The sequence below is a fragment of the Thalassophryne amazonica genome, chromosome 21 (genome assembly GCF_902500255.1).
Source record: "Thalassophryne amazonica chromosome 21, fThaAma1.1, whole genome shotgun sequence".
NCBI lineage: Eukaryota > Metazoa > Chordata > Actinopteri > Batrachoidiformes > Batrachoididae > Thalassophryne > Thalassophryne amazonica.
This window is the reverse complement of record NC_047123.1, coordinates 37229201-37249669: the sequence shown is the minus strand read 5'-3', so window position 1 is coordinate 37249669 and position 20469 is coordinate 37229201. Positions and strand designations below refer to the sequence as shown.

Genomic DNA, 20469 nt, shown 5'->3' with positions numbered 1-20469 from the left:
AGTCGGTGTAGTCTGAGTGAAAGCGTATTTGCTTGCAGTCTGATTAGAGGTGCTGAAAAGTGTTCTCCTCCATTCAACACATTCAGTTTATGGTTTTCTCTGTCGTGAAAATCGCTCTGGAAAGTTTGACGCGATGTCCTTGTGACATTCTGTGTTCAAGGATGATCTGAAGCGGAGACAGTGCAAAGCAAATAAAAAGTTCAGCCTCCTTTCTTTTGGCTCTTTCAGCTGCTGATATTTAGTTTGAAGAACACACATCTCTGAGTAGGTTGAGGCATCTCATTGTTGTAACTAAACACTTCTGACTCATCCAAGGTTACTTGTTGAAATCCTCATATTAAACTGAAAAGCAACAATAACCATGAAGGCCTTGAGCCAAACCGCGTTGCCAGTTGCTGCTTCATGTGTGTGCTGAATGGACGATGGTTTGAGTGTTGGGCCGTTTAAAATTCATCATTTGAAAACGTGAAGGTGAACCAGGACGCGAGGGACTCTTTGTAATCTGCTAAATTAAAACCTGCAGCTGAAAACTACATTTTGCTTTTATTTGACACTTTACAGTAAGATGTGTTAGAAGTGACTTGTGGCTGAATCTACACTAATGCACGTCGTCATAATCTCCAACTGAGAGGTTTCTGGTATTTGAGGCAAATCGCATATCAAGTGTCATTTATCTGCGTATTTCTTACATGAATTAAATGTAAACGCTTATTTTAAAGGTGCCAGATGTCTTAATAAAACCAGAATCTCAGAACTAAACACCAGCTGCCTTTCAGCCACTCCTCCCCAAGCCTTCCTTCTCTGCATGGAGGAGAAGGAAGGTCAGTTGGAGCCTTTCTGCAGGTTCCATCTGGGAAAAGCCAGATGTTGTTGCATTCTTGATCAACAGCCTTTGTAGCCTCAGAATGTGGTTTCTTGGTGTGAGCAATCTTCCAGAAAGTTGCTCCTATCTTTAATGGACTGTGCAATCTGGGCGGTCACTACTACAGTCCATAAATATGGGGAGTGGCCATCATAGGAGTTGGCATCAATCAAACCTGCACCCACACTCAGGGTGGCAGTGGACACAAGACATCCAAATAATTGCAGCACCTCGCCATCACAGTTAACTTTTTTTTTGGGGGGGGGGGGGGGGGGGGGGATTGCTTTATGTCATCAGGACCTCACTGGCAGAGCAGATCAGAGGTTAATACCAAAAATGAACTTCAGTGTCTCATTTAGTTCCTGATATATGGTCATTAATGTATTTTACATGACAACCTCTTATTTGACCTTGACATGCGACCTATGGCCTTGACATGAACTTTGATGAGAGAGGATAGTCCAATGAGTTTATCCACCAAGTTTGAGTTAAATGGCTGTTTGCATTTCAAACATATCACCACAGGTGGACACGCCCGTCACACTAAGCGCTTTCAACGCTACCAAGGCGAGGAAAAGCTCAGATTCCAAAGCACACAGGGAGTGTTGCTGAAACAGTTGTAGTTCGAAATAAAAGGAAAAATAATCACTTCATTTTTTCTCATTGTAGAAAACCTCTTGGTGAAGTGGAGATGGTGTGTTTTACACTTCTAAGTGTGCTAAAGTGGCTTTGAACTGAATATATGAGACTTTTTTAGCTGGTTCACCAAAGCAAAATGAGTTATAGAATTTGCAGTCAGTTCATTTTTTCGAAATGTTCTTTTCCAGTTGCATGTTGAAAGTTTTTAATGATTCGCCAACAGTGAAAAGGTCTTTTCTCGGCCCTCAGCTGCAGGTCGCGGAGACGCTGAGGGCGTGTCTGACGGCTGTGGGAGGCAGCAGGATGTCTACGTGCTTTCTCATTCGCCACATCCTCTCTCTGATCAACACTTTGGCCGACCTGTTTGTCCAGCTGTGTCAGGTAAACACATCTGACACGTCACAAGACCTGTCCTCATCGCTTTCTTCAAACCGTCTTCTTCTGGTCCAACATCTCGAGCGTTCTTTAATTTCACTTTTTCTTTGCCGCAGCTCTATTCTCAATGTTTACACAGTTGAGTTCAGTATTTTTAAACCATGTTTGTTCTATAAGTTGAAATACAAAAGCGTGTCTGTGGGGGTCACAGTATTTCCAAAGCACTTTTACATGTACAAAATTAAAAACAAACCTGTTTTGCATTAAACCTTCAGTAAGAATCTAGATAACAGACCAATAAGGCAACCCATTAAATCACTGTAAAGTGTGTGTGTTTTTTATGGGTACACTGGACAGACTGTAATTATATTTCTTCACACACCTCTTCATATGATGAGCCACTGTTGTGTGAAGTTTCATTGAACTCCACCAACTGGTTTCGGAGGCATTGCGTTTATAAGTCTTTTGGACAGACGGACTCGTGGACTGTGATTCCTATGATTGCTCTCTATGATTGCTCTCTCTGCTCCTCCCAGCCTCACTTGTACTTGCTGAGGTTTTCCTTTGTGCACACCTTGCAGGTGTAAACATTTTCGCTGATTGACAAGTTTGTGTGGGTCACTTGTTATACGTAGTGTGGTGCCATGAAGTGCCCCGGGTCCTGATTGGCAGCCAACCAGGCAGATAAAATCAATGCTGTGTCCCACAAGTCTCCTGTCTCTGTATTCAGACGGCCTTTAGAAGCTTTGTAGTCTGAGTCATAGGCCAGGCGAGCGCTGTGTTCGGCGGACCGGCCTCCTGTGAAAGGCCGAGCTGAGCGTTAAGTCATCAGGGGGCCTTCGAAATGGAAATGTGTGTCAAAGGGGAAAGGATACAGGGGACTTTTTTCCCTCTTTACTCTCACCACCTCCTGCTGAGCTCCTCATTCCTCTTCGTATGGTCAGCAGTGCTCGCTCTGCCTGTCTTTTTTTTCCTGTTTTGTGAAGTGCCAAAGAGAAATTTTACAACATTGCATTTCTTTCACCAGAGCTCCAGAAAAACGCTGAAGCTGCTGTACTCATAAGACTCTTATTGACAATGCAAAATGGCCTCGTGCTGCAGTGATGCTTTTGGCTGAAACAACCAGACTTTTTCTCACTGCTGCAGCTCTGGAAAAAGGAAGCGTTTAAAACATTTGTTTGTTCCACTCAGTAAGTTCGTCCCAAGAGCAGTCACAGCCGGCCAACCGCTACAAAGTCTGCCAGTTGACACATGATTACTTTGATCTTGGGTTTTGTGACACAATAAAGGCAGAGTGACTTTAAAGAATGAATTCTGGGTCTCATCAACTTGTATAGTTGTTACGAGGCTCAAAGTTCAACTTTTAAATGTTGGCTAATAAATATATTGTGACCCCTGAATTTGAATCAAACCTGGTTATGATGTTTCCACCCATAAGGACCAGCACTTGGACAAGGAGCAAGCGTGAGCCTCTGTGTCTCCATCTTACATAAGTGGAGCCGTGTCACCTGCATCCAGAGAAATGTTTTCAAGCTTGAATTGACGAACGTCTTACTGAAAACCTTTTTTTTTTTTTTTTTCCATCTGGTGGTTTGACATTTCAAAGTACACATGCATGTGTCCACCCACTCGCAGCAACACTTGACTTTATTCTTTCAAGGCTGAAGAAGGAACAAGGAGTTGCTTTTGAAGCCTCTGTGTTTCAAGACCGAGCCACTGGACCGTCTTAATTTGCTTGTAGCTCCACGTCTGCAGCTTCCTGCACTTCATCCTCCTTGGGGGAGATGCAGTGCCTCCAGTTTTATAAGGACGTTAGAGAAAGACTACATCAATACATTTTACATGAATATTTAAGCCATTTAGCTCCTGCGTCTAAACCCTCTGAATTCTAATGAGAGCACGTTTAATTTACAAATATCAGCTGACAGGTTTGCAAAATGTCATTAGCCCCAGTTCCCAGAGGAAGTCACGTACTTCATTTGAAATGTACGCCATTAATACTCACCAATACATGTACCATTTTCCTGAGTGTAAGTCACACCTATTTACTGCATTACTATCTATTTAATTTTGGATTTTGTGCATTATTGTAGTGTACTTTGTCATTTATTCTTTCATTACTGGGGTTTAGTTTGTTTTGATTCCTGGAAAAGTCCTCTATAAATTGTCAGTATGTTGCTGGTTGATTTTCAGATCACCCATAAAATCAAATGAACAGGCAAAATAAAAAAAAATGAACAAGCTAAAAGCACAGTTACAAAGAATCCATAAAACATCATTAATATGAATACAATTAAACCGGACCATGAGTGGAAAAGATTTTTCTTTTAATAATAATAAAAACAATAAATCTGTGCAGTTAAGCACTTTTTATCTACGTGACCTCTTAGTAAGGTCTCCTCCTTTAAAATGTCAATAACAAGCAGTTTCTGTTTTAATTTGAATTCCAAAGAACTTTAAAAAACAACAAAAAATAAAACAATGTAATTCACTTGTGCACAAGAACAGCTTGTGTTTTTGTACAGTGCTGATTTTGGGACGTAGACGTTTGATCAAGCATCCATCAAAGCCATCAGTTGCACACAAGTGACTGCGTTCCATCTATTCGTGGAAAAACGTCCATCATTCTGTCTGCAAGTTGAGTACGTGAGCCCGTTGAGAGTTGTGATGAAGAGAAGCTTTGGTGGTGTTCTTTGTTTGGGTTGATTTCACTAAAGAGTTCATTGAGTTCTGTTCAGCAAGTCTCTTAAAAAAAATCATGACAATGTGGCATTAAACACTTTTCCTTCCTCTGACTGACAGGAGCACGATCTGTCTGAATAGAACATTGTCATGTAGATATGTCTCCTTGTGATTTCAGGCAGCAGGTGGGACTGTTACGAAAATTGGACAGTTTTTAATAATTGTGATTCCTCCACTGCCTTTGAAAGTGTTTTTATTTTAATTAAAATAATTTCTCTCTGGTGGAATCAGTGAATACGGTGATTGCAACACTGGAGAATCTGATTGAGGAGTCGGTGTCTGGGTTTGAGATCACCCTGGGTCAAGACTAAGATCGAGACTTTCGATGACTTTCCAGACTCAGCCATCAGAAGTGAGTCTGTGCTGTGAAAGTGTTGAAGTTGTGGAAATGTTCACTTATGTTATCAGTAACGCTCATGTCTCTGGGTCCTCAGCCTTTGAGGGACACTGGGGAAGAACTTTGTAGAAGAATGAAGGTCCCAGTCCTTTGGCTCCTGCTGTTTCCTGTCTTACTGTGTGGTTGTGAGACTTTAATGCTAACCAGTGACCTCAGGAGATGACTGAATGTCTTTAGTATTTGGTCTCTTTTGGGGGATTCTTGGGTACCATTGGAATGACTGTGCTAAGTGAACTGTCACTTCGGGGGTCTTGTGAGTGAGCAACATTTTAGCCAAGTGGCCTGTTTCTGTGGTCATCATCCACACTACAGCAACTGGAAAAGGCTCATGGATGCCCACGGTTCACCTGGCTACAGCAGGTAAATGGCTACTGTGGGGATGTGCTGGTGGTCCACCTGTGTGGTTGTCATCTCAGAGCCAAGACTTTGTGGTAGATGAACCAGAACATGCTTCCAGACCTGGACAAACCCTGTCCTCCTATGCTTATTGTGAGGTGCAGCTGTAACATTATCTGCAGGAGAGCTGCTCATGATCTGGGCTAACAGCACTGCTGTCACCACCAGGACTTTGAGTACCCTCACCACGGCCACCAGATTTAAGTTTTTGTCTGTTTTTCAAACGTTTTGAGTTGACATCTGTTCGTCTTTGCTTTTAGGCAGATTCATGCTCACCGGGAAGCTTTTATTGCATTTACAGCAACATAATGAGTTGTCAGCATGAATATCACCTGTCACCGCTTTATTGTGTCTGTGGGCGGGGGGGGCAGCTAACAGCGTGGGCGACTCGTGGAGCAGAGGAGAGACACTAGTACTGCCGTAACTGACAGCAGAAGCCAAGAGAGACTCATGCTGAGCTGAAATTAAGGTAACATAAATCCCCTTTCCGCTGGTTATTTTGGGGAGGGCAGTGCCGCATCCACCCCAAATCCAAGTGGTCGGCTTTAGACTCTACCAAGTCTGTTGGGAGTCAGTTTGTTGTAGATAGATGAAAAAACGACCTTCTCGGGAGATGTCAAATGGTCTCAATGATGTTATTGTTTTATCTCAAACACTTAAATCCTGACCTCCACTTACCTGCTGATGTGCGGTTAACACCAACTGCTTTCATACTGCGGCGTCTTCCTTCTCCTGCCTTGGCCTCCCTCTGCTACTGTCAGTGCTGCGCTGTTTATTTGTAGTTTGTGGCCGTCTGTGATTTTTTTTTTTTTTTTTTTTATGTGGGTGTTTAGACTCTGTTAACCCTTTCTTTCTGTTGAGAACGTCGTGCAGCTTCCTCATCTGATTCTGTGACCGCTTCCGTGCTCGTCGAGGGAGGGCGCTGCAGGATACGCCCCTCGGGATAAAGAGTGGGCGAATTCTCATTCCCGTTGGGGGGAAAAACCCTGACAATGATACATTATTTGGAACTAAGAGGAGTAATTTGTTGTGTTTTAGACTATTGGGAACTCCAGTTTCACGAAAATTGAACTATAATTGATTTTAGTCTTCTATGTGGTATTGAATGCATATTTCCAAAATAGTTTGCCTGGGTATCATAAATTTTCTGCACAGAGCAATCTTGGATGTGTATTTTATTATTCATTGGATTGATATCAGACTGACATTTGTTACTGCAATGCAGGAATGTCGGGGTGTTGAGTTGATGAGTGGATCAATATTTGCTGCATTTGGTTGGGGTAATGACACTTTTTTCACCTACATGTAAAAAAGGCTGGACCTGGTCTGATATAGGAACCATGACTGAGGACATGAGCCTATTTTCGTGAATCCATCACTGGAAAACACTGCATGTACAAATCAGTACGTGTGAAAACATGGAGGATCACGATTAGACATGGTGACCCCAAGACTGTTTAATTTTGGGGTCAAAAGGTCAAAACCGCAGCACTGTGTTTTCTATAGATGCCGTGTGTCGGTGTGGACGATGCACTTGCTGAATGTTTCCTCATTCGTGCTGGTCGTTTATTTATTACGCGAGCTATCTGAACCATCGTCGGATCACTTGATGCATCTTCTGTTTGTCCACACCGTTCTGCCATATTTAAATCTCTGCTTTCTCGTGATGTTCTTGTATGTTTGCTGACATTGTTGTTTTAACTGTGCACACATTGTTCTGATTCGTTAATCCAGTGACACACCCTCACCTTCATCTCAAAGTGTAGTTTAGATATAAAATGCTGCCGTCACTGCAGAGGTTAAATCCAGACGTGGCTTTGCTGGACTCAGCTGGTGGTTAAGACGCTGCCATCTGGGCTGGAACTCTGAGCTGACTCCGGCTTTTCCACTGCAGAGGTGGAAACTGAGCGGTTGACGGTTGAAGACAGATTTTTTTTTTTTTTTTTTTTTAATTTACTTTTGTTTTATTTTATTTTGGTCATCTTAATATTTCAGCATGAATTTCAGGTTCTCAATCTGATTGGGGGGGGGGGGGGGGGTTGTCTGGACAGTCGCTGTGGGTATTTTGTGAGGTACCAAAATAATTTGATAATCTAGCAGGTTACTGAAGTTACAGTTGTCACATTTATCTCTAATACATGAAAATAGTCTTTCAGACGCACAAAAAATGTAAGAAATGTTTTCTTATTTGATTAATTTTAACTCAACAGTGAGTGTACCTGCATCTTACAAGGTAATAGGGACCAACGATTACCCAGTAGCACTGTCAGAATTGGGGAATTCTGACAACCTACTTCTCTGCAGTGCAGCATTTGAGGTACAAATAAAATTGCAAAGTAACACTTGATGTTAAAACAAAATGTGCAGACAGAAATGTACATATAGAGTAGAAGCCAGTTACCATAAAGACCGATGGCTCAAAAGTCGATTGAGGTGAAGGGTACCACCCCAAGAAAATGGACAACAGTTGGTGAGTCACTGTTTACAACCTGTAGGAGCGTTTAGACCACATGAGGGACCCCAACACAGAGGCACACTCCAGCTCTCAAACAGTTACCACTTAGACCCCAGACGTCCCACTGCTGGATAGATGAATAGATGGATCCCTCAGATGTAGGACCGACTCCCACAGGCACCCACGAGACGGCTTAAACACTGCTTTCCTTCCAAATAAATATTAGAACAGACGAATCAACACCTGGAAAAAGATTTGAAAAATGACAAATACAGAGAACTATAATTTTAACAAAAGGGTAAATGATTAAATATTATACATGTGTGTGGTGAATCATAGCATATGTCATATGAACTGAGTATTTTGGTCACACTCTTTCAAGGGCAGCAGCAGCAGTGACTTGGAACTTTATCGTAATGAGTACGCCGACAGAGGCTGGTTTTGCTGTCTGACATCCTCAGCGCTGCTGTAGCCTGTTGCCACCGTCCTTGGTGCCACTCGGCATACAGATGAGGTTTGCCATCTGTACTCCACGTTCTGCTGTCAGAGGACCTGACAGTCGACCACGTACCCCAAACGGCCACAGCCCCTCAGGACAAAGCCACCATGAAACCCACCTATAATACTAAACCAGCGGGCAGTATATATGCCACTCTGCCGTGATTACGATTCACCCTCAGACATCACTGTCTGTATTTTTATGCAGGCTGTCGTCTGTCTGTCGGAGGCTGTCTCACCATAAACCAGATTTTTACTGCAGGGGGGCAATCAGCAGCTTATTTGGAGGAAAAGGTCATAAAATCTCAAAAAGAACTGAATTAGTCTCACAGGAAAATTTTTGTGAAATTATTTGTGGCAACATTTCTAGGAAATTATTTTTTTAAAGGCACCGGCTCGGTGTGTGAGGTTGATGCAAACATATTGTGACTTTGTAAGCTGCACCTTCAACAATATGAGGATTTGCTTTGATAAATCAGTGTTTTTCACTCAGCACACACATCTGTCAAGATCCAAAACTAACTCACTCACTCAGTGTGGAAGGCCCACTTGAACCCACAGTGTTCAACAATTGCACATTACATGAATAATAATACATTTCCAGAATATTAAAAAAAACCTGAATACTGAATTTTATTTTATTTGCATTAATTTTAGACTGCTGATAGTTTTTAATACTTGTATATTATTAAAAAATAATGTCTCCCAGTAAGTCTGTCCAGTTGTAGACCTAACAAAAGCAACCATCAGATGATGGTTCCAGACGTGGTCCTCATGCACATTGACTCAAACTTTTGGACAGCGGGCAATGCTGTGTACTTGAAACTGAGTTGTACTGCTCTTTCACCAACATCTCAACAATCAGTTGGTGGATAGGCTTCATATTTCAAACACTAATCTCTGCCATGAAGTCAGTTGTAGTCAGCATTCCGACGGCTGGCACACAACCAAATTATAACCATAACAAATTTTATACTGCAAATTTTGGCGTGGGTACATTTACTGCCCCCTATTGGTTGTGTGCACAGAATGGCATTTATTGGTCATCTGAGCAGCCAGAGGGCGTATTAATCAGGTCTGACAGATCATCACAACTAATAATCCCATTTTGTTCTTATTTCAGTACAAAAACCCCAAAATGATCTGAACATATATGCAGATTGTAAACTTTGGGATCCAACAATCAAGAGTTTGTTCAGTTTCAAAATGTATTTACTTATTTGTTGTTGTCGTCTTCCTGTAGAGCAGCTAGCTCTGTGGGATAAGGAGTAGGGATACCCATGTGTAGACCTGGGATTGGTGCCTGGTCTGTCTTCTTGGACGCTTCACCCGCATCCTTCCAGTCCTCCCAGCTGTAAATGGATACTGGCCTTGGCGGGGAAAGTCATGACAGACTTGCACCACCTCCAGGAGTCTTCATGGACTCTCATCTGCTTCTTGATGTGTGATCCGGAGTTAGGTACTGGCATCAATATGTGTCAGGACTATATAGGACTTTAGTTCTTCCTCCACATCCAAACAACCAACCAGTCAACTCTTGAAGCTCAAACCTCCTTGGCGGTGGTAATAAACGATTGGGAGCTGGCAGTTTGCACTCTGAGAACTTGCTTGGGGCATTTGTCTCTATTTTCCTGACATTCTGTTGGCTCAATCTTGATTAATTTTAAGAATGAGCCATTGAGTGTGTGGATGACGTTGGCTTTGCAGTTGATGTTCCCCTGAGGGTTGATTTGGCATTGGAGCTCATGAACATTGTCAGCTTGTTACAGTGTTCCGCTGGCTTCGGCTGTATGACAGCACCTGATATGATTGCCCTTAATTATATTAAGGGCTGTAGGATATTAAGTTTGGCATTGGGATAATGAATTCATTTTGAGATGTGCAGGGTTCAGTTGTGACTGCAAAGGCAGAGGAACATCACAGCTGAAGCCTCTAAAGGCTTGTGCCGGCTCCATTTGCACTCTTTTGCTCCAGCGCTCTTTCAGAATGCTCTGGGAACATTTTTGCTACAGAGCTGCTTTGTAATCACAGTTCATCTCGACATATCAGCAGGTGGCTGATGCTCCTCTTCATCCTGCATTTTTCCTGAGAGTTGTATTGTCCACCTTCCGATGTCGATCTGACTTGGATAAGGTGAATTTATTCTCAGAAAGTGTGTAGTTAATGATGCTCTTTTGTCCATGTGAGTGCTGGTGGGAGAAGGTTTTTACAGAGATGGCTGCTGTGCACGTGGATGACATTCCACGAAACTCTTCATATGCCTCAAAGATCATTTTCATGTATTCTTACATGTCACCATGACGACTTCAAGGCTCGGCTCCTCTAAGTATGTGGGCGACTGAAGACCAGACGGCCTGTGATTGGAAGAACTGACACTTGACTAATACTGGAAAAAAAAATCTACCCTTTTCTAAACCGTGGTGTCAGATGCTGCAGGTAGATGCAGTAAGAGCACATCCTTCTTCTTCCTTTTTTGTATCTTCATCCCACGTTTGTGAACAGAGGGGGCATTGTATCCCAGGTTTTAGCATCGTGTGGGTTCAGTATCTTGATCAAATCCACAGCTATCCCACTCCAACATAAAATATTTATAGTCAAATACGCTGTTGTCTAGTTTGCTGGCTATGTCCATGAAACCAAAGGAATACAGGTGTGTTAGCGGGCTAATGTAGGAAATACAATCACCAGAGTGAAGAAAGGCAAATAACAGAGCTTAAACTTAATTGGTGTCGCAACATATCACACTAAAGGATCATCATCTTAGACCAAAACACCAGCTTTCATTGTTCCCCATCACCAAAGTTGGAAAGAAATGGAAGTTCTATGTCAAGAAGAAGCCCTTTAGCCCTTTGGCTTTTCTCAGTCTGAGAAAAGCCAGATCTTGTTGATTCTAGTCAGACAATGCTCTTGGTTTGTCTCTGAGTGTTCAGGGAATTTCTGGAGAGTCTCTACTGTCCACCTTGTATACACAGACTTATGTGAGCATTCACTACAGTCTTTTCATGTATAAGGGGAGGGGCACCAGTTTCACACGGTGGGACTCGTGTGCACGAACCACCGGTCCAGCTCTGAAAACATCAGAAAAGCTTAGGTTGCAGCACACACAGAGGGAGGGTTGCTTCATTGTTTGGGCAGGATACCATTACATGTCTACATTTTTTTAACATAGAACATAGGTGTTGGCTGCTGCATTAATGCTTAAATTGTGATTTGTAACACTTAAGTCAAGAAATGTTTGAGGATTGTTCTAAATTTGATATTTCCCCTCTTCCCTCTGTTCCCCATCTGTCCATGAGTCTTATAAGTCCAGTCTTTGTTAAACATGTTGGTAGACTTCATTGAAACTTGGTAGCAAATTACCACTGACCCATAATTCCAGCCCAACGTGTTCAAGGAGTCCTTTTACTGGTGTTGAGGTTTTTTTAAATACATATTTTTCAGTTACATTTATGAACATAAACTTGTTGGGCTCTTCAGTGCAGAGGTTGACCAGTTTGTTCATTCAGTTATTTCATCATAACAGATTTACAGATTTACTACTGGGCAGCATGGTGGATTTGTGAATAGCACTGTGGCCTCACAGTGAGAAGGTCATGGGTTCGATTCCCACCTGTGGCCTTTCTGTGTGGAGTTTGCGTCCGGTTCTCACCAGGTGCTCCGGCTTCCTTCCACGTCCAAAGACACGCAGGTTAGGTGGCTTGGAAACTTTAAATTGTCCGTGGGTGTGGATGTTTGTCTATATGTGACCCTGCAACAGACTGGCGTCCTGTCCAGGGTGAACTCCGTCTCGCACTCTGAGTCCTGGGATAGGCTTCAGCGCCCCACGACCCTTAATTGAACTAAGCAGTTGAGGATGGATGGAGATTTACTACAAACAATATATCATACATACATCGGGGTGTCCTTTTTACGTCCCCACTCAACGATGTTGGGGACATTGTGCTTTCACCTTTTCTGTCTGCTTTTCATTACTAAAGAACGTTTTGTCTGATTGAAGCCATTTCTTGGTGGTGTATTGGGGGAGGCTAGAGGAATGTTCTTTTTGAAAATGGCGGTCGTCCATCATCCAGTATGGCTGCCACAGGTGCTATCTTGATTTTTGTTTGTGCACTATAATTAGAGGACGTATGCTTTTGAAAATTGGGGGGGAGAAGACGCCAGCTTTCTGACAGATCTGTAATTTGGATTTATATTCAATCGCATTAACAAATCTGGAGCTTTGAAGGCCATAAAGGTGGACAAATGTTTGCTTCTTATTTGGTTGGTGACATTTTATTTGGTTGGTGACATTTTATAATTGGGACATGTATTGACTATTCATCTGTGTTTCTTAGGCGATGCTTTGTCAGTGTAACTTCCTCTTTATCTTCCTTCTCTCCGGCTCTGCTCCTATGGGAAGAAGGAAAAAAAAATCTAATTTTTGCACTTTGGGACAAAACAAATGAGGTCATCACTGTAGATTTCTTCCTCCTACTGTTTAACTTGGTTTGTAGTGTCGGGCAAACAGATGGGGGAGAGTTGAGTCAGCTGTAAATTGATAAGAGGAGATCGCCATTCTGATACAGACTCAGCAGCAAAGGGAGCATTCTCCCGTAATAATGATTGCACCGTCCAGGTGCTAACGCTGAAGATGCCATGAAGTGTGCCTTCTGCCTATGGCCATGCATTAACCTGCTGGTCTCCATCTTAGCTCCTGCATGTGTGGATGATCAGCGTGGAGAAGATTCTGTTATTGTAATGACATGACAAACTACAAGTCTGTAAATTAAAGTGGCAAGTTTGCTTTCTGCAGAACTTTTCCGTCTGATGCAGAAGTGGCACTTTGAGATTTTACAACCTCGTTTGCAGGATGTGCTTCATTCTTGCACCCTGATGAAGGTGTGATGCCTTGGCACCTCATCTCAAGGTTTGGAACTGGGTGATTGTTTTTAGTGACTGTAATGCCAATCTTGCACCAAAAAACAAAACACAGAAGCTCTTTTTTGATTGTGGGACAAGACAAGAATGCCTCACACACACACACGGGGGGGGGGTGGACAAGATACGAACTCCACACAGAGAGCAGCAGGACGTGGTGAAGCCAAATTTGGGACCATCACGCTGTTACCCCGGAGTGAGACGCTGTGCACCGTGCTGCCCTCCAGATGGTACTGAGACACTGTAAATTCTCTGCATTGGTCCTTGGAACACCTTCACTGTGACATCATCCATCTCCACTCGACGAATATCACTGTCATCATCTGTCTTTGGTAACTGTCCGATCTGTTCCGCTCTGAGAGCATTTCAGACGTGCACTGGATATCTTTTGGGTTGCTGATACACAGATAAACTTTAAACAAAGGGAAAGTTGTTTTTTTTTTTGTTTTCTTTTTTTTCTTTAGGTGCTTGTGAAACAGACAAGCCTGTGTTCTTGGACCTCCTTGGGCAGTCAAGATGTCAAGATGCCAGCTCAGAGGATACAGACTCCTATGAGATTGGATCAATTTTCTGTGTGTTTCTGTGTGGGGGGGGGGGTCATTGTGATCAAACTCGATTCAGGAGACCAACACCAAAACTACTTATGTTCTATTTCAGTGTAGTCCCATATTTTACCTTGTACTATTGGCTGGTGGCTCCATGAGGGTCACTGCAGCAAAAAAACTTCAGCCCAGACGATGACTCAGACAACAGAAAAATAATAAACTACTTAAAATTAATTTGACTTCTTACTGTTGAGGTAGTTTGGACAATTGGGCAATGCCTCCCTTTCTTGGACCAACAGGTAGGAAAACTGAGGGTAAACCCAGAACATGCTCGAGGGATGATATTTTAAAGTGGTGGGTTTGTGATGTCAGGAGAGAAAATCATTAAGGGCCCTTAGGCATCATCCTTAATCCATAAATTGAGTTGACTGCCTTGCATGGCAGCATCCTGACATTCACGTGTGAATGTGAGACATCGCTGTAAAGCACTTTGAACATGAAAGCAGTGTATACATGCAGGCAGTCTGGGCTGTGAATGACTTGGGGTCAATAACTGGAGGACACTGTTGGGGACAAATAGGCATCTCCCCAGTGACGTCCTCCAGTTGTACCTGGATGATCTGAAGTAGTTTAGAGAATGAACAAGATCTATAATTCTTCCTGAGGGTTCTTGGTCTCATAAAGTTGCTCCAGAGGGACATCCTAATAAAATGTCCAAACCTCCTCAACGGAATCATTTGAGCTCCTTCAGGATGTCATATCTGTGCAGTCGTTCCCAATGTGTTTTGTATAATAACCCTATCTCTAACCTTACTGTCATGAGAATCAGGGTTCCACAGGGTTCCGTTTTATGTCCCCTGCTTCTCTTCCTTTATGTAGCACCCCTTGACCGTATACTGCGGCATATTGGGATTGCTTTTCATTGTTATGCTGATGATACTCAGTTGTACATGCCGATAACTGCGGGAAATCTCATTCCCATAAAATCTCTGGAGGACTGTATTGTATCAGTGAGAAGCTGGATGTCTAGTAACTTCCTACTTTTAAACTCGGAGACTGAAATGAGGGTTCTTGGTCCAGCGAGACATCGGCATCAATTTGACCAGCTGGTGCTCAGCCTGGGTTCGTGTGTCATACATCATACGGACAAAGTGAGGAATCTTGAAGTAATTTTTGATCCCACACTGTCCTTTGACCTCCATATTAGGGATATTACCAGGACTGCTTTTTTCCATCTGCGAAATATAGCGAGGACCCGTCCCATCCTGTCTGTGGCTGATGCCGAGACCCTGATTCATGCTTTTGTTTCTTCTAGATTGGATTATTGTAATGTCCTATTTTCAGGGTTAACCACAGTTGAAGCAAGGTCTAGCTTTGCAAGTATTGGGTTGTCAGTTACTCTATTGAGGTGTGTGTGTGTGTTTAGTAACATCAGGCAGAGTCATTGCTTTTATTTGAATATGGATGTTAACAGCTAGAAGCCAGTGTTGTTAAGGGCATCGTTAAGGAAACAATGAAACCCCCTGTTGTCTGCGTAATTGTTTTTTTTTTTATTATTATTATTATAGATCACCTTTGAGTAACCAGTTTCTGCCGTGTTTCCACTCTATTATCTTGCAAATGAATCATTACGATATTGATCAGCTGATTGATTTCTTTTTCTTTTTTTTTTTACTTTGAACTTGGCCTTCAGAATGCAGTTTGCTGCCTTGCAGCCATTGTTTTATTAAAGTAAAAACAATTTCCCACAATGCAGTTGCATTGCTTGTGGTCCTCTATTATTATTGTATGAGCTAATAGGACAGAACGTGAGAGCTGGACTTGTTAGTTCCTGACCCGGCGGTCTTTCTGTTTTTGGTGGGTTCTCACAGAAGCTGAGCGGGTTTTGATGGTATTACGAGTCTCAGTGCTGCTGCTGAAAGTAGCTTGAATCTTTGTGCTCAGGCTGTCGTCTTTTCTACTCTGGCGACAAATCAGTCTCTGTCCTTGATCACTAAATTACTGCCCTTCACAGCGTCTGTCGAGCTCAGCTTCATTATGTACTCTGTCATTTCTCTCCCTGTTTTCACCGCCTCTCCCTGTTTGTGTCTTTGCCTGTTTATCCAGCTCTTCATCTTCTATTTTTTAATGTTTTTTTTCTTTCCCTCCTCTATTTCTTTCCATCATACACCTCACATCGTCTTGATATTTTATCTCAGCTTGTAGTTTTGCAGTTGCGTGCTCAGGTCAGAGAGTGTGCAGCGGTTCAACAGTCACCACCACATCCACCGTGCTTGGGAACCACCTGGGATCCTCGATGGCAACCACCCGTGCAGACAGCCGGTCCATCCATCCCACATCTTCACAGTAGCTGTGTGTGTGTTAGGTGTTTGGATGATGGTCCGTGTGCTCAGATGTGAAACGCCTCCCCCTGGGGAACAGAATTCCCACATTGCATTCAGGTCTTCTGTAGGTCATCCACACAAGTATTCAAGTATTCTGATCTGATTCTGATGAGAAGTAAAGTCAGATGTTGGAGTCTCACAGACAGCAGTCGATAAACCTTCAGCTGAATTTTTGAGGAATCTGCAACAAGTCTGCCTGCATAGTTCACAAACTGAGCAGTTCTGTATACTGGAGTTCTGGAGAGGTCTCCGGCATCTCCTCATGAGCAAGAGGAATTGCTTTAGCTGCACCCCCGGTATTAAAAAACCATGTCCAGTAGTGCAGCTCTGGATGTTGAAACTACAATCTAAACTCGTAGACCTTGACTTTATTTCCACGTCATGCAGCATTGAGTCATTTTTAGTGGTTACCTGATCCACGGAGACCTATACAGTCCTCAGTCATCCCTCTTTGTGCCTGGAGTGTTACTGCCATCACACGTGACCGGTAGAGTGTTTCCTCTGGGTCGTCTTGGATCACCAAGTGAAGCTGCGAGTAAAAAGTCTCCTTCACCAAGATATCCCTCAGCCTGACCTTCTGATGAAACTGTCCAGACACCTAAAGAACGCTCACGTCTGAGCCTCAAAATATGCTCATCGACAGGAGCAATATCTGACGCCATCTGAAGGAGGTGGTCCATCACGGCAGCTGTCATTCCTTCTGGACGCTGACCATTGGGGCGCCCAGTCCAAACACTAGGTGAGTCCCCCCCATTAAGCTGTGGCTGTATCCGGATCTGCTAACCTCAAAACGCACTGCAGTGCGGTGTTTTCCCAAGATCCCTCAACAGCATTAGAAGATGGTCATCCATGCTTTGAGAGAAGATATTTCAGCTGGAACATCTGGCTGTCTGCCTTTATCTCTGTCTCACCAAAAATTCTCAACTTTGGTCACTTTTTGGATTAAAGATTTTCAAAACAGTCGTTGATTCTGACGTTGTGCTTTGGCCAGTAAGTGAAAACCTCTTGGTGACATGGCGTGGAGTGAGACTGTCGTAATTAGGATGATTAAAAACCAGCAGAGAATGCTGCCGCTGTCAGCCCGCGGCCCGCTGGGTCCCTGAGGAGCGCTAACGAGCCAGCAGACAACTCAATCAGCCTGTCCTGCTATTTTCTTCCTGTCAGTTCATAAAGGACTGAGTGCAGATGAATCTCATGGCGACAGATCGCTGTGATTTATGCTGTGCTTTGGTTTGTTTTTCACCGCGTTTACCACAGTGTTATCAAATGCTGATCTTACAATTTAGAAACAATCTGAAAATATCGACCTGCCAAAGTTAGTAATTTGAAATTTTCTATCAGTTAACTCTATGCCGGTGTTGGTTGGTGTTTATAAATGTGCAGACCTGCTGCTTTTGCACAAAGGTGGAAACAAAGTAGAACTCCTTTGAAAGAGGGAACAGTGAACTGCCGGTTTTGTGGTTGTGGTGATCTTGACCTCCTGGGGTCTGTGTTCAATGTGTGTTTAAGGGGTTAAGAGGTTTTGTTGTCACGTTATGTCAGGTCTACAAAGGTTTCCGCCTTGAGGGATACCTGCTAGCCATCTGGTGGCGTTTTTGCTCCGCGACTGCTCTCACAGTCATAGTTGGACATCCAGAACCTGCAGAGACTTGAACACAGACACTCTTGATAAATTGCTCGGGAGAAAGAACCTACAAACAGCGTTTTGCAAGTCTAACATGAATGTTGGTTTCTAGGGTGAGGTGAGTGCGGGCCTGAGCAGGTTTCCTGTGGACCAGTATGAGAACTCGTGCCACCTGTTCATGATCCTGGAGGAGCTCCTGCAGAAATCAGAGGTACGGGGCAGGGAGGTGATCGGCGCAGAGAAGGACATCTTCCTGAAACACCTGGAACAAAACCTCTGTCTGTTATCTGAGGAGTTTCCTCTGTTTGCCATCTATATGTGGAAAATAGGAAGTCTTCTCAACTCATAGATTTGCTTTCAAAAAGACCCAACAATACCAGTATCAAGGTTCCTGTGCTTGAATTAGAAAATCAAACAATTTCCACAAAAAGTTAGTTTATTTTTCACTGGTTACATTTGTGTTGTTACTGTGTAACTGTTCAGCTTCATGACAAAATGGTTCAAATTAAACAGATAAGTTAGAAAACTATTGATGCACTAAGATGTTGGTCACCAGCAGTCAACAGGTTAGTTGACAGCAAATTATTTTTACTCTTCAGAATCATCAGATTTTAATGTTTCCAGAATAAATCACACCTCTTTACTGCTATCTGTCCCAGAATGTAGTTTTCTGTAATACTGACAAACTGTTTTGCAGTTCAAAGAGTAAATTCTAAAAACTAAGTGAATTATTGCCAGTGCTCAGAAAATAACCAACACAGAATGTGTTTGAGGAATTTAATCTTTATATCTGTGCCAGGAGCAATATGTCACCATCGAAATGTTTGTTCTGATTTGTTCATTGTTCCTATTAAAGTGGCACTTTGTCCACACGGCCTGCTTCTGTGTTCCACTGTTTCTTCATCTTGAGAACTCTTATGGTGGCCGGTTCTTTAAGTTTGTGTTTAAGTGAAGCTGTAGTCCGTGGGAACATTAGGGTTTGGCAATTCAAATTTTATCCTCACTGTCTAGAAAAAATGAGAAGAGCTGGAAGTTTAACATGATGCCTCTGTGAGATTCTCTGCCCAGTGTTGGCAGAATGAATGATTTTCCTTGCAAATGAGCTCAGAGGTCTTGTTTTCTGCTACATCCTAATCAGTCAAATGTTCATGCAAAGTCAGCTAGCACAGTCACTACCTGTATAATTAACAGTTGCATGAAGTCCAACCATTTGTGCAGTCTATCACTGTCTGCAAAATTTCATTGATGAAACCATACACCCTTTGTAGGGGTTCAGAATATTATCCCTAACCCAAATTCCCAGATTGGCCGAGAACGTGTTTATTGCCAGTGTGGAGAAATAAACTGAGCACGGTCTCTTCTTCTGTTCATTTGTGTTGTCTATGACCTGGATGTCTTGAAGGGGAGTACTTTGTAAGGTGTATCTGTACATAATAAAACCACGTTAGTATGGATTCAGCTGACTACAGGGAATGACTGCAAACCAGGACGTAGGACCAACAGGCAAATTACGAGCTCATGCATTAGGTTTGTTTCCCAGTTGACTTAGTGTTGGGGTGCCCTATGTGCCTGTACCCTTGTTTGTAACAAATCAGGGCCCCCTAGGGTGGTGCAGGGCAGCTGAAGTTGATGATTGAGCTGGGATGGTGCTACTCTGGGTCCCACTGCACTGCAAGGTGCATTTGATGATGATGGTGCAGCTGTTGGCACAGTATGTAGAAAACTGTTAAGTCTTCGTAGAAAGCACAGTGCCATTTTTTTTAAATCACATCTGAAAGAACAATAAAGATGGATGATGATGCAGGTGTTGACGGTTGTGCTTGTTGGCCTCCTCTCCTATCCTGTCTTGAGGAAACCCAATCGGAGCAGCAGTGCGGCTTTTCTCTTCCCTGCTGCTTATTTGATGTGTGCAATAATGGCCGCGGCATGCAGCTAAATAAGTTTCCTGATACGTCACAAATTACCGCAGGCTCACGGGTTCCAGCTGTCCTGATAGTCATCAGTGCTATTGTGAGTGCTTTGGGTTTCTGCCCCTCTCTGTGTCTGATCTCCTCATCTTTCATATCCTGTAGAGAGCAAGGCAAGGAGAGGCAAGCTTTAAAAAATAAAGATGGACCGTTTTTAACGCAGGGATGGTTAATGTGTCCCGGCGAGTGGGTGACTGTCAGCATACGTATGTGCGATTGACAGCATCAGGCATGGCCAGCTGTATTATCAGCTGAGGACACCACAAGAAGAGACTCCGTCAGTGTGGACGAGCAGTGAATTTTGTTTGGAGAAAGATGAGGACTTGACATCTAACACATGATTAACCGTTTGTATTCAGCATGTTGTATTCAGCAACTGTTTATATTCACACGTTAATGGCAAAACAGGGCAGGTCTAGGAGCATCCTAGCATAAATCAGAGCATCTACGACAGTCAAAAACCGAATCACTCTAATCACTGCAAATCACTGGATTGTTATGCAAACAAAAAGGAACTTTCTGAATCACATCAGAATTTAAAAATAACAAATGACATCCAGCGTTTCACTGCAGCCAGACACATTTGCAGTGCATCTGTGTGTCACAAAAGTGGAAACTGATCTCATGGCCGCGTATAGTCTCATGAAGAGAATGGCAGCAGAACCAGA

At 43.0% G+C, this 20469-nt stretch overlaps 1 protein-coding gene across 1 annotated transcript in view; it reads left to right on the top strand.

The window, feature by feature from the left end:
* The window catches only part of mei4 (meiosis-specific, MEI4 homolog (S. cerevisiae)), a 30602-nt gene extending 12410 nt beyond the window's left edge, over positions 1-18192 (top strand). The window contains exons 4-5 of the mRNA XM_034161912.1: positions 1751-1882; positions 17947-18192. Of these exons, the coding sequence (XP_034017803.1) occupies positions 1751-1882; positions 17947-18183 (369 nt within the window). The 3' untranslated portion in view covers positions 18184-18192. The remainder of the gene's footprint in view (positions 1-1750; positions 1883-17946) is intronic.
* The last annotated feature ends 2277 nt before the right edge of the window (positions 18193-20469 follow it).